This window comes from Oncorhynchus gorbuscha, linkage group LG06 (assembly GCF_021184085.1).
Source record: "Oncorhynchus gorbuscha isolate QuinsamMale2020 ecotype Even-year linkage group LG06, OgorEven_v1.0, whole genome shotgun sequence".
NCBI lineage: Eukaryota > Metazoa > Chordata > Actinopteri > Salmoniformes > Salmonidae > Oncorhynchus > Oncorhynchus gorbuscha.
In genome coordinates, this window is record NC_060178.1 from 77,956,320 (window position 1) to 77,971,240 (window position 14,921).

The 14,921-nt window shown below is 43.6% G+C and overlaps 1 protein-coding gene across 14 annotated transcripts in view; it reads right to left on the bottom strand.

Annotated features, from left to right (window-relative positions):
* LOC124038361 (calcium-activated potassium channel subunit alpha-1) overlaps positions 1–14,921 on the bottom strand; it is a 201,661-nt gene that overhangs the window by 126,452 nt on the left and 60,288 nt on the right. For all 14 annotated transcript variants that reach the window (XM_046354162.1, XM_046354157.1, XM_046354151.1 and 11 more), the window contains exon 2: positions 11,734–11,795. In XM_046354162.1, coding sequence (XP_046210118.1) covers positions 11,734–11,795 — 62 coding nt within the window. The remainder of the gene's footprint in view (positions 1–11,733; positions 11,796–14,921) is intronic.

Sequence of the window (14,921 nt, forward strand, 5' to 3'; positions counted from 1 at the left end):
TCCTGAAGACAAACAATGTATACGAAATGCTTCAGTCTGGTTTTAGACCCCATCATAGCACTGAGACTGCACTTGTGAAGGTAGTAAATGACCTTTTAATGGCATCAGACCGAGGCTCTGCATCTGTCCTCGTGCTCCTAGACCATAGTGCTGCTTTTGATACCATCGATCACCACATTCTTTTGGAGAGATTGGAAACCCAAATTGGTCTACACGGACAAGTTCTGGCCTGGTTTAGATCTTATCTGTCAGAAAGATATCAGTTTGCCTCTGTGAATGGTTTGTCCTCTGACAAATCAACTTTAAATTTCAGTGTTCCTCAAGGTTCCGTTTTAAGACCACTATTGTTTTCACTATATATTTTACCTCTTGGGGATGTCATTCGAAAACATAATGTTTCACTGCTATGCGGATGACACACAGCTGTATATTTTAATGAAACATGGTGAAGCCCCAAAATTGCCCTCGCTAGAAGCATGTGTTTCAGACATAAGGAAGTGATGGCTGCAAACTTTCTACTTTTAAACTCAGACAAAACAGAGATGCTTGTTCTATGTCCCAAGAAACAAAGAGGTCTTCTGTTGAATGTGACAATTAATCTTCATGGATGTACAGTCGTCTCAAATAAAACTGTGAAGGACCTCAGTGTTACTCTGAACCCTGATCTCTCTTTTGAAGAACAAATCAAGACTGTTTCAAGGACAGCTTTTTTCCATCTACGTAACATTGCAAAAATCTGAAACTTTCTGTCCAAAAATGATGCAGAAATATTTATCCATGCTTTTGTCACTTCTTGGTTATACTACTGCAATGCTCCACTTTCCAGCTACCCGGATAAAGCACTAAATAAACTTCAGTTAGTGCTAAATACGGCTGCTAGAATCCTGACTAGAACCAAAAAATGTGATCATATTACTCCAGTGCTAGCCTCCCTACACTGGCTTCCTGTCAAGGCAAGGGCTGATTTCAAGGTTTTACTGCTAACCTACAAAGCATTACATGGGCTTGCTCCTACCTATCTCTCTGATTTGGTCCTGCCGTACATACCTACACGTACGCTACGGTCACAAGACGCAGGCCTCCTAATTGTCCCTAGAATTTCTAAGTAAACAGCTGGAGGCAGGGCTTTCTCCTATAGAGCTCCATTTTTATGGAATGGTCTGCCTACCCATGTGAGAAACGCAAACTCGGTCTCAACCTTTAAGTCTTTACTGAAGACTCATCTCTTCAGTGGGTCATATGATTGAGTGTAGTCTGGCCCAGGAGTGTGAAGGTGAACAGAAAGGCTCTGGAGCAACGAACCGCCCTTGCTGTCTCTGCCTGGCCGGTTCCCCTCTTTCCACTGGGAATCTCTGCCTCTAACCCTATTACAAGGTCTGAGTCACTGGCTTACTAGGGCTCTTTCATACCGTCCCTAGGAGGGCTGCGTCACTTGAGTGGGTTGAGTCACTGATGTGATCTTCCTGTCTGGGTTGGCGCCCCCCCCCCCTTGGGTTGTGCCGTGGTGGAGATCTTTGTGGGCTATACTCGGCCTTGTCTCAGGATGGTAAGTTGGTGGTTGAAGATACCCCTCTAGTGGTGTGGGGGCTGTGCTTTGGCAAAGTGGGTGGGGTTATATCCTTCCTGTTTGGCCCTGTCCGGGGGTGTCATCGGATGGGGCCATAGTGTCTCCTGACCCCTCCTGTCTCAGCCTCCAGTATTTATGCTGCAGTAGTTTATGTGTTGGGGGGCTAGGGTCAGTTTGTTATATCTGGAGTACTTCTCCTGTTCTATCCGGTGTCCTGTGTGAATTTAAGTATGCTCTCTCTAATTCTCTCTCTCTTTCTTTCTCTCTCTCGGAGGACCTGAGCCCTAGGACCATGCCTCAGGAACACCTGACATGATGACTCCTTGCTGTCCCCAGTCCACCTGGCCGTGCTGCTGCTCCAGTTTCAACTGTTCTGCCTGTGATTATTATTATTTGACCATGCTGGTCATTTAGGAACATTTGAACATCTTGGCCATGTTCTGTTATAATCTCCACCCGGCACAGCCAGAAGAGGACTGGCCACCCCACATAGCCTGGTTCCTCTCTAGGTTTCTTCCTAGGTTTTGGCCTTTCTAGGGAGTTTTTCCTAGCCACCGTGCTTCTACACCTGCATTACTTGCTGTTTGGGGTTTTAGGCTGGGTTTCTGTACAGCACTTTGAGATATCAGCTGATGTACGAAGGGCTATATAAATACATTTGATTTGATTCATATTCCTATATAATTGATCCATTATTTCTTCATAGGGTTACAAAACTCTCCAAAAATGCCCATGTTTTCCAGAAACCCAGATTGGAGGACTCCAGAATGTCCTGCATATTCCTTCCCGATTCCAGAAATCTTCCAACAAGGATTTATGAAAACCTTTTTTTTTTAAGTTACCTGAATTTTAGAACAATTTTAGATTTCTTCATTTCGTTGTTCCTTTTATCAACCCATTACTTATTTTGTTACATAGAAGTTCTTAAGTCAATTTACTAAATCCCTGCTGAAGTAGGAGGTACAATAGCAGCCAATAAAACTGCCCTCTAATATTTCTTCCAGCATTCTGCTGCAGGGTATCGTAACACAGCTCCTTTAAAGACAACAGCCACCTTGGAAGTGCCTGGAAAAACCAACTCTGGGGAGGATACTGGTTGGCCACCAGGGAGATGGATGTGGATGTGTTTCTTACCCACTGATCAGTGCTGTGTGTGTGTGTGTCTCTCTCTTCGGAGAACAGAACACTGCTCCACGGAGGCAGACATAAAACACCATACTATAAAGAGCTCCAGCCTCTTGGTCTCACACACACACACACACACACACACACACACACACACACACACACACACACACACACACACACACACACACACACACACACACACACACACACACACACACACACACACACACACACACACACACACACACACACACAAACTTCTCTTTGTTACCTCAGGGAGTCACTTGCAACTCAAAGAAAACCTCTCCGTTTGAACGTCTTAGACTGCTTTTTCACAGACAATTTCAAATCTGAGGTACTCCCCCCAAGCAAGTAGCAAACGCTATTGGACTGTGTTAATATCTTCCAGAAGGAATGAGCCACTCCCTTCACTACTGAAGAGCAGTTCTGAAGAGCAACATATACACAAAACATGAGGCTAGATGTATTATGGAGATCATTAAGGCTGTGGTATTTGCTACAATAATGACTGCCAGTAACACCTGACCTGGATGTCGCTGACCATTCGATAGGATCAATCGTCAACGTTTTTTTGTTTTGTTGCGTTGATGGGGTGAGAACGTGTGTGTGTGTGTGTGTGTGTGTGTGTGTGTGTGTGTGTGTGTGTGTGTGTGTGTGTGTGTGTGTGTGTGTGTGTGTGTGTGTGTGTGTGTGTGTGTGTGTGTGTGTGTGTGTGTGTGTGTGTGTGTGTGTGTGTGTGTGTGTTGGTTGGGTGATAATGTGTGTTGGATCAGGGGGAGAGGAAGAGTCTACAGCTGTTGGAGTGAAAGTACGGCTGTAACTCAAGCTAGTCAACACACACACACAGAGGTTTGTTGGTCCCACTGAAGTGGCACAGGAATTAAAGTGAGCATCTAAGGCTAATGATTATGAGGAGAGGCCAGGAGGAGTAGTGGGAGTAGGGGGGAAAGACTTGTCTTAGCTTAATGAGAGCACCGAAAGAAAGAGAGAGAGAGGCTTTCCTAATATCTAGTGTTCTTCCCTAGAGCTGTCAGATATGTCTCTCTGTCCCTCATGAGTTAGATCAACCTATCTGTGCATCTTAGCTTAATGAGAGAGAGAGAGAGAGAGAGAGAGAGAGAGAGAGAGAGAGAGAGAGAGAGAGAGAGAGAGAGAGAGAGAGAGAGAGATACCAGAGCCTTATACACACACACACACACAACTGTAAAATAATTATTTAATGAATCACAAAAACATTCCTTAATCACAGCTAACATCTTTCCCTAATACTTAGTGCCCTTCCTTAGTATCCTTCCCTAGTATCCTTCCCTAATAGCTCGTGTTCTTCCCTTGTATCCTTCCCTAATACCTAGTGTTCATCCCTAGGATTCTTCCCTAATATCTAGTGTCCTTCCCTAGGGTCTTTCCCTAAATACCTAATGTACTTCCCTAGGACCCTTTCCTAATACCTAGTCTCCTTCCCTAATACCTAGTGCCCTTCCAGAGGATCCTTCCCTAATACCAAGTGCCCTTTCTGAGGATCCTTCCCTAAAACCTAGTGTCCTTTCCTAGGATCCTTCCCTAATACCCAGTGTCCTTCCCTAGGATACTTCCCTAATACCTAGTGTACTTCTCCAGGATACTTCCCTAATACCTAGTGTCATTCCCTAGAGCTGTCAGGTATGTCTCTCTGTTCCTCATGAGTTAGATCAACCTCTGTGTATCCAGAGGCTTTCTGTATTGTCAATCACCTCATCTAGGTGCTCTACACAGTTTTAGCGTCATGAGCTTTCTGTCTATCCAGTGGAAGTGCTAAGTAAGGTTCTGAGTTTCAGCTACTAGTCAGTTGTCCGACAGTCTTACTATCACAAAGTCAAAGACGTTGCACTCAGGCAGTTTTCACGTTCTTTGCCCGCTTTGAGGATAACACAGTGCTACTGACACAGCCAGCTACCAAGGACTGTGGGCTTTCCTTCTCTGTGGCCGACGTGAGTAAGACATTTAAACGTCTTAACTCTCTCAAGGCTCCCAGACGGCATCCCTAGCAGTGTCCTCAGAGCATGTACAGACAAGCTGGCTGGTGTGTTTACGGACATATTCAATCTCTCCCTATCCCAGTCTGCTGTTCCCACATGCTTCAAGATGGCCACCATTGTTCCTTTACCCAAGAATGCAAAGGTAAATGAACTAAATGACTATCGCCCCATAGCACTTACTTCTGTCATCATGAAGTGCTTTGAGAGGCTAGTTAAGGATCATATCACCTCCACCTTACCTGATACCCTAGACCCACTTCAATTTGCATACCGCCCCAATAGATCCACAGACGATGCAATCTCCATCACACTGCACACTGCCCTATCCCATCTGGACTAGAGGAATACCTATGTAAGAATGCTGTTCATTGACTATATCTCAGCATTCAACACCATAGTACACTCCAAGCTCATCATTAAGGTCGAGGCCGTGGGTCTGAACCCTGCCCTGTGCAATTGGGTCCTGGACTTCCTGACGGGCCGCACCCAGGTGGTGAAGATAGGAAACAACATCTCCACTTCGCTGATCCTCAACACTGGGACCCCAGAAGGGTGTGTGCTCAGCCCCCTCCTGTACTCCCTGGTCCCCCATGACTGCGTGGCCATGCACACCTCCAACTCAATCATCAAGTTTGCAGACGACACAACTTTAGTAGGCTTGATTACCAACAACAACGAGACAGCCTACAGGGAGTTGGTGAGAGCTCTGGGAGTGTGGTGACAGGAAAATAACCTCTCACTTAATGTCAACAAAACAAAGGAGGTGATTGTGGACTTCAGGAAACAGCAGAGGGAGCACCACCCTATCCACATCGACGGGACAGCAGTGGAGAAGGTGGAAAGTTTTAAGTTCCCCGGAGGCTGAAGAAATTTGGCTTGTCACCTAAGACCCTCACAAACCTTTACAGATGCACAATTGAAACCATCCTGTCGGGCTGTATCACCACCTGGTACGGAAACTGTACCGCCCACAACCGCAGGGCACTCCAGAGAGTGGTGCGGCCTGTACAACGCATCACCAGGGGCAAACTACCTGCCCTCCAGGACACCTACAGCACTCGATGTCACTGCCTGTTCACCCCACTATCATCCAGAAGGCGAGGTCAGTACAAGTGCATCAAAGCAGGGACAGAGAGACTGAAAAACAGCTTCTATCTCAAGACCATCAGACCGTTAAATAGCCATCACTAGCACAGAGAGGCTGTTGCCTACATACAGACTTGAAATTATTGGAAATTATTATTATTTTAATAAATGGTCAATATAATAATGTCACTTTAATAATGTTTACATATCTTGCATTACTCATCTCATATGTACAGTTGAAGTCGGAAGTTTACATACACCTTAGCCAAATACATTTCAACTTAAATTTCTTTCATCACATTCCCAGTGAGCCTTTAAATTGTTTAACTTGGGTCAAACGTTTCAGGTAGCCTTCCACAAGCTTCCCACAATAAGTTGGGTAAATTCTGGCCCATTCCTCCTGACAGAGTTGGTGTAACTGAGTCAGGTTTGTAGGCCTCCTTCCTCGCACATGTTTTTTTTCAGTTCTGCCCACACATTTTCTACATGGTTGAGGTCAGGACTTTGTGATGGCCACTCCAATGCCTTGACTTTGTTGTCCTTAATCCATTTTGCCACAACTGTGGAAGTATGCTTGGGGTCATTGTCCATTTGGAAGACCCATTTGCGACTAACCTTTAACTTCCTGACTTGAGATGAGATGTTGTTTCAATATATCCACATAATTTTCCTCCTCATGATGCCATCTATTTTGTGAAGTGCATCAGTCCCTCCTGCAGCAAAGCACCCCCACAACATGATGCTGTTCTTCATCTTGCAAGCGTTCTCCTTTTTCCTCCAAACATAACAATGGTCCTTATGGCCAAATAGTTATATTTTTATTTCATCAGACCAGAGGAGATTTCTCCAAAAAGTATGATCTTTGTCCCCATGTGCAGTTGCAAACCATATTCTGGCTTTTTAATGGCAGTTTTGGAGCAGTGGCTTCTTCCTTGCTAAGCGGCTTTTCAAGTTCTCTCAATATAGGGCTCGTTCTACTGTGGCTATAGATTAGGATAGAGAACACTCTAAAGTTTCCAAAACTGTCAAAATATTGTCTGTGAGTATAACATAACTGATATGGCAGGTGAAACCCTGAGGAAAATCCAGCCAGAAAGTACTGTTTTTCTGAAACTACTCTTTTCCATTGCAAGCCTATCCACCATTTAAAGGAATATCAACCAGATTCCTTTCCCTATGGCTTCCACAAGGTGTGAACAGTCTTTAGACATAGTTTCAGGCTTTTATTCGGAAAAATGAGCGACAATGATCACATCGCGTTAATGGAAAGCCAGATGTCCTCAGATGTGTGCATGCGTGCGCCGGGAGCGAGACCTATTCTTTCTCTCTTCTATTGAAAAGGCTACAGTCCGGTTGAAATATTATCGATTATTTATTGTAAAAATAACCTGAGGATTGATTATAAAAAACGTCTGACATGTTTCTACGAACTTTATGGATACTATTTGGAATTTTCATCTGCCCGTCGTGACCGCACGAGCGTGTGGATTACTGAACAAAATGTGCCAACCAAATGGAGGTTTTTGGATATAAAGAGAATCTTTATCGAATAAAACAAACATTTATTGTGTAACTGGGAGTCTTGTGAGTGCAAACATACGAAGATCAACAAAGGTAAGTGATTAATTTGATTGCTTTTCTGACTTTCGTGACCAATCTACTTTGCTGCTTGCTGTTTGTAATGTTTTGTCTGCTGAGAGCTGTCCTCACATAAATGCTTGGTTTGCTTTCACCGTAAAGCCTTTTTGAAATCTGACACGCCGGCTGGATTAACAACAATTTAAGATGTGTTTTGGTATATTGCACTTGTGATTTCATGAAAATGTAATATTTATAGAAATTTAATTTGAATTTGGGGCTCTGCAATTCACCGGATGTAGACGAAAACTATCCCGCTAAAGGGATCTGAGTCAATAACACGGCATTTGCTTTTTTGAGCATTGATAGAAATGGACAATCTAAACATCAACAGAGACAAATCACACAGACACTGTCTCACTCAGCCTTACACACAGGGAGACTGGCTCATGGATGGAGAGAGAGAGAGAGAGAGAGAGAGAGAGAGAGAGAGAGAGAGAGAGAGAGAGAGAGAGAGAGAGAGAGAGAGAGAGAGAGAGAGAGAAAAGAGGTGAAGCAAGGGAGCGAGAGGAAAGAGAGAGAAATAGAGGGAGAGAAAGAAGGAAAGATAGGTAAGTAGAGGGAGATACAGAATTAGAGGAAAGATATGGTTTCACATCCTTCCCATGAAGTCCTGACCCTGGCATTAAAAAGGATTATAAACTTTCATGGCGGCAAGGAGATTGGTCTCCCCAATCTTTTTCTATTCCTCTCTTTTTGTCTGAAATATGCCAAGTCGAGGCAGATTAGGAAGAGAAGGGAGAGAGAGAGGGTGAGTGGGGGAGAGTAAAGTGGGGAGAGGCAGAGATAGAGGGAGGGGGATAGAGAACTAGATAGACAGGGGGAGGGAGGAAAAAGCGAGAAAGAGGAAGGAAAAAAAAGAGGGAGTAAAAAGAGAGAGGGGGACACAGAGGGAAAGGTAAAGACGGGAAGGACTTCATCCCTTTCTGTAAACGAGGGACTGGACACATGCCAGGAATCATTTCCACACCACTGTTCTCTGCACTACTGCTCAGATTAACACTGCAGATGTTGGACATGGCATGACTTTATTCATGTTTTGCCTGTCATGCAACACCCAGAGCTATCTGTAAAACAACACATTTCACCACAACTATCTGGTGTATGTGACAATAAAATATGTGTATATATACATATATATACATATATATACATACATACAGTGGGGCAAAAAAGTATTTAGTCAGCCACCAATTGTGCAAGTTCTCCCACTTAAAAAGATGAGAGGCCTGTAATTTTCATCATAGGTACACTTCAACTATGACAGACAAAATGAGGGAAAAAAATCCAGAAAATCACATTGTAGGATTTTTTATGATGACAGCTTTGCACAGTCTTGGCATTCTCTCAACAAGCTTCATGAGGTAGTTACCTGGAATGCATTTAAATTAACAGGTGTGCCTTGCTAAAAGTGCATTTGTGGAATTTCTTTCCTTCTTAATGTGTTTGAGCCAATCAGTTGTGTTATGACAAGGTAGGGGTGGTATATAGAAGATTGAACGTTTTACCAAATAGGGCAAAGTCCATATTATAGCAAGAACAGCTCAAATAAGCAAAGAGAAATGACAGTCCATCATTACTATAAGACATGAAGGTCAGTCAATCCTGAAAATTTCAGTGCAATCGCAAAAACCATCAAGCGCTATGATGAAACTGGTTCTCATGAGGACCGCCACAGAAAAGGAAGACGAGGAGTTTTCTCTGCTGCAGAGGACAAGTTCATTAGAGTTAAACTGCACCTCAGATTGCAGCCCAAATAAATGCAGAGTTCATGTGACAGACACATCTAAAATATCAACTGTTCTGAGGAGATTGCGTGAATCATTGCTGCAAAGAAGGCACTACTAAAGGACACCAATAATAAGAAGAGACTTGCTTGGGGCAAGAAACACAAACAATGGACATTAGACCGGTGGAAAACTGTCCTTTGGTCTGATGACTCGAAATTTTAGATTTTTGGTTCCAACCAGTGTGTCTTTGTGAGACGCAGAGTAGGTGGTTCCCACCGTGAAGCATGGAGGAGGAGGTGGGATGGTGTGAGGGTGCTTTGCTGGTGACAGTAATTTATTTAAAATTCAAGGTACACTTAACCAGCATGGCTACCACAGCCTTCTGCAGAGATACGCCATCCCATCTGGTTTTTGTGCTTAGAGGGACTATCATTTGTTTTTCAACAGGACAACAGGACAATGACCCAACACACTACCAAGAAGGAGAGTGATGGAGTGCTGCATCAGATGACCTGGCCTCCACTATCACCAGACCTCAACCCAATTGAGATGTTTTGGAATGAGTTGGATTGCAGAGTGAAGGAAAAGCTGCCAACAAGTGCTCAGCAAAAATGGAAACTCCTTCAAGACTGTTGGAAAAGCATTCCAGGTGAAGCTGGTTGAGAGAATGCCAAGAGTGTGCAAAGCTGCAATCAAGGCAAAGGGTGGCTACTTTGAAGAATCTCAAATGTAAAATATATTTTTTATTTGTTTAACACTATTTTGGTTACTACATGATTCGATGTGTCCAAACTTTTGACTGGTACTGTATATATATATACACACACACACTACCATTAAACAGTTTGAGGTCACATTGAAATGAAAGCAATTTTCTGTCCATTAAAATAACATCAAATTGATTGGATATACAGTGTAGACATTGTTAATGTTGTAAATGACTATTGTAGCTGGAAACGGCTGATTCTTAATGGAATATCTACATAGGCTTACAGAGGCCCATTATCAGCAACCAACCATCACTCTTGTGTTCCAATGGCACGTTGTGTTAGCTAATCCACGTTTATAATGAGCAAAATAACACAGACACTTGACAGAGGAAGATTGGAAAAGTGTTATGGACAGACGAATCTAAGTTTAAGGTGTTCGGATCACAAAGAAGAATATTCGTGAGACACAGAAAAAATGAAAAGATGCTAGAGAAGTGCTTGATGCCATCTGTCAAGCATGGTAGAGACAACGTGATGGTCTGGGGGTGCTTCGGTGGTGGTAAAGTGGGAGATTTGTACAGGGTTAGCGGGATCTTGAAGAAGGAAGGCTATCACTCCATTTTGCAACGCCATGCATGCCATACCCTGTGTACAGTGTTTAATTAGAGCCAATTTCTTCCTGTAATAACTATTTAGGGAAGAAGCAATCAGCTGGTATTCTGTCTATAATGGAGTGGCCAGCACAGTCACCGGCTCTCAACCCTACTGAGCTGTTGTGGGAGCAGCTTGACCGTATGGAACGTAAGAAGTGCCCATCAAGACAATCCATCTTGTGGGAGGTGCTTCAGGATTATATTTCCTATTCATTTTGCAACTCATTTCATGTATGTTTTCATGGAAAACAAGGACATTTCTAAGTGACCCCAAACTTTTGAACAGTAGTATATATACATATACATATATATATATTTCTGCTATCTATATTGAAGAGGAAACAAGCCGAGGGAGGATAGCAGGTTTGTACAGGAAGTGAATCATTAAAAAGCACACTTATTCATATGCAGCATTTCCCTAGATGTTGTGATAACCTACCTAACTATCTTAAAGCATGTTCATTTCCTACAGTAAATAGTCACACAAGGGACAAAACCTCACCTGAGAAGTGCACACATAAATCATGAAGTGATTGTAATAGGATTGGGATGCTACAGTAGCTTAGTTTACTGTGTGTGCATGTGTGTGTGTGCGTGCGTGGTGTCTCTGAGGACCAAGCAGACCTACTGATATCCTGCTTTGTCTATGTTACCATGGAAACTAAGTGTGGTGCCAGGCCAAGCGGCTTCCATTGACAAGACTATAAAGGAGGAGAGGAGAGGAGCTTTATAGTCTTTTAGATAACACACAGAAAACCGTGAAAACCAACACATGGTTGCACTATGACACATTCTACTTCACCAACGTGGGTGACTAGGACAACACCATGTGTGGATGAATCTGTCTGAAGTACCTATTGGTCATACGAAGGGTCTAACATCTGATTCCTTTCACAGCATCACAATCACAAAGTAGTGTTCAACAGCAACTGATAGGATGGCTAATCAGTCATTCAATACAGCCACGTAAATCAGTATAATAAACAATTCTACTTCACCAATGTGGGTGACGGTATGTAGCCTTCCACGTAGGATCTCACTTGTGGCGCCTACTGATCATGTGAAGAAATATCAGATCTGATATTAAATCACAAAGTAGTATTCAATAGCTTACTGTACAGTACGGTGGTCTGCATTGCAGTCAATACAAAAGCAAATACCAGCACATAAAAGGGGGATACTTACTCAGAAGAGTCTATAAAGTATATTCCAAGTGCTCCAATGCTGAGAGCAAAGACGAGCACGACCTAGAGAGAGAGAGAGAGAGAGAGAGGTACAGAGATTAGTTTTAGAATGCAAACATGTAACATAGAATACGATATAGCAATAATTATCATTCGGCACATTTAAGTGTCAGTCATTCTCACACACACACACAAATTGCAGCCCTGTTTCCAATATTCCTGTGGTTCAACACCCAATACACACAGCAATCAGATCATGTTATAATACCTCTCCACTGCTGAACTCTGAGATTGTGGACATTCCCCATACTGTAATATTGTCCTGTATGGCTCAGTTGGTAGAGCATGGCGCTCACAACGTCAGGATTGTGGGTTCAATACCCCGGGGCCATCCATCCATAAAAACGTATGCACGTATGGCTAAGTCGCATTGGATAAAAGCGTCTGCTAAATGGCATACATTACTGTAATGTGTGTGTCATAATGAGTGACATAATAGACAAGGTTGTTGTCATCTGTCATCAAACCATGGCTGGTCTCACAGCCTTAAAGAATGGACATTCTTCAAAGCCAGGGCTATTGTAAATCCTGAATAATAAAAGCAGGCCAATGAATACAGCGTAAGTGAAGTTGAGTGGTATTCATACAAAAGGGAAAGGAAATACACTACACATCTGTGAACCAATCCTTAAAGGGTGATTGTATGAGAAGGAGGGTTGCGGGAAAGGCTGTTGTGACTGCCTTAGTTAATGCAGAGTCATGGGTTGTATTGTACCTGATGCCATTATGCTTCAGGTGTCGGCCATCACACACACGGTACCGCAGCCCCATCAACATCCCTCTACAAATCAGCTGAGTTGTAATGTGAAGACAGGGTGGGGGGGGTATATGAGGAATGGCACTTGTCATTGACATCTAACATGCTGTTCACACAGAGACCACCTCCTGAAAACAGTTCTCAGAAAAGGGGTAAAAGGATAGAGGGAGAACTAAGAGGGAAATGGGAGAGTGAAAAAGAGGGAAATGGGAGAGTGAAAAAGAGGGAAATGGGAGAGTGAAAAAGAGGAAAATGGGAGAGTGAAAAAGAGGGAAATGTGAGAGTAAAAAAGAGGGAAATGGGAGAGTGAAAAAGAGGGAAATGGGAGAGTGAAAAAGAGGGAAATGGGAGAGTGAAAAAGAGGGAAATGGGAGAGTGAAAAAGAGGGAAATGGGAGAGTGAAAAAGAGGGAAATGGGAGAGTGAAAAAGAGGGAAATGGGAGAGTGAAAAAGAGGGAAATGGGAGAGTGAAAAAGAGGGAAATGGAAGAGTGAAAAAGAGGGAAATGGGAGAGTGAAAAAGAAGGAAATGGGAGAGTGAAAAAGAGGGAAATGGGAGAGTGAAAAAGAGGGAAATGGAAGAGTGAAAAAGAGGGAAATGGGAGAGTGAAAAAGAAGGAAATGGGAGAGTGAAAAAGAGGGAAATGGGAGAGTGAAATAGAAGGCTAGAGAAAGGATTAGAGGGATAGTGATTGGCTGGGCTGGACAACCACTAAAATACTGTTATCTTGAACAACTAGCAATCAACATTATCATCATGAAGAGGCCTGCTTTATTACACATGGCTGAACCCACTGTATTAAAACAACCTGACTGAGAAAGATATACTATCGTTACCCTACTAGCCCTTCTCCCTATTCAGCCACCACACAATAGACATCCCCAGTCCTGCATGATTGCACCATTCATTATAAATGACGGGGGCCTGATTATTTTCATGCTATGGCTCTTTGGATTGATCTACTACATTGTCGTTGGCCTAATGAAACCCCCCCCCCCCATGTATTTTTAATGGAGTCTCTTTGTATGGGAGATGGTGGGGTCCATAGAGCGAGTCTGGTTGAGGTTAGTGATAGCCAAGCGTAGTGGTAGCTAGTGTAGTGCTGTAGTGCATGACTGGAGTGCCGTCAGGTTAGCGTAGAGTTAGAGCAGCGCTAGCAAAGGAGAAGGGAAGCTTGCTTCAATGCCAGCCACTTTGACAACATCAAGATCTCTTTACTGTGATAAGACTGAACGGATGTCATGGAGAAGGCTGCCACACATGACGTTGACAGAATCACTGTGGGAGTCAAATGCATCATCTGATCTGATTCCAACTAAAGATTCAAACAGATGTTTATTTTTATTTTTATGTCATGGCTATTATTGATTGAATTTGTACATCCTGCTAACAACCCGCACCACAACTACTGTCAACGGTTGATGTCAGGATACTGTATAGGATTTTCCCCACAAGAGGGCAGAGTTAGCTAGTAGTGAGTGTGTGTTCTCTGCACACAGTGGATATCCAGGCCATGCAGGTTGGAGCTATTAACACACACAGACACACACTCAGTCTCTTCACTCGGGGAACAACCAGGGACATCACATCAGTGCGACAGCTGAAACGGTTTCCAAACAAAATGAGAAGGGGAGGGATGGCAGTGTAGCCTCCGTGAGTCACTGTGGGGATGCTGTCCTTGACTCAGTCCTCTGATGACATACATGTAGGCAGTCCTACTGTACCAACACAGAATGCAAGTACATAATTGGAACACACACATACACGCAGGCACACACAGATGCAAATACTAATATTTCCTTGATGCTAATCTGTGACATTTCCATGATGCTCATCTGTGTCCTCATCTGTGATGAGAGAGCGAGAGAGAAGAGAGAGAGAGACAAAGACAGAGAGGAAGAAAGAAAAGACAGGTAGAGGGGTAGTCTGACCAGTTGGTTGGTTGCTGGAAAGCTTGCCAGTGAGTGGTGAGACCCCATAGATGAGATCTGAGGAGATAAGAGGAGTAGACATCTTCCACTGACCCAGTTACTCATCTGTGAATGCTGCATGACTGCTCGCTAACACTAACTAGTGCTCGCCATCGTGTCTGTCTGTCTGTCTGTCTGTCTGTCTGTCTGTCTGTCTGTCTGTCTGTCTGTCTGTCTGTCTGTCTGTCTGTCTGTCTGTCTGTCTGTCTGTCTGTCTGTCTGTCTGTCTGTCTGTCTGTCTGTCTGTCTGTCTGTCTGTCTGTCTGTCTGTCTGTCTGTCTGTCTGTCTGTCTGTCTGTCTGTCTGTCTGTCTGTCTGTCTGTCTGTCTGTCTGTCTGTCTGTCTGTCTGTGTGTGTGTGTGTGTGTGTGTGTGTGTGTGTGTGTGTGTGTGTGTGTGTGTG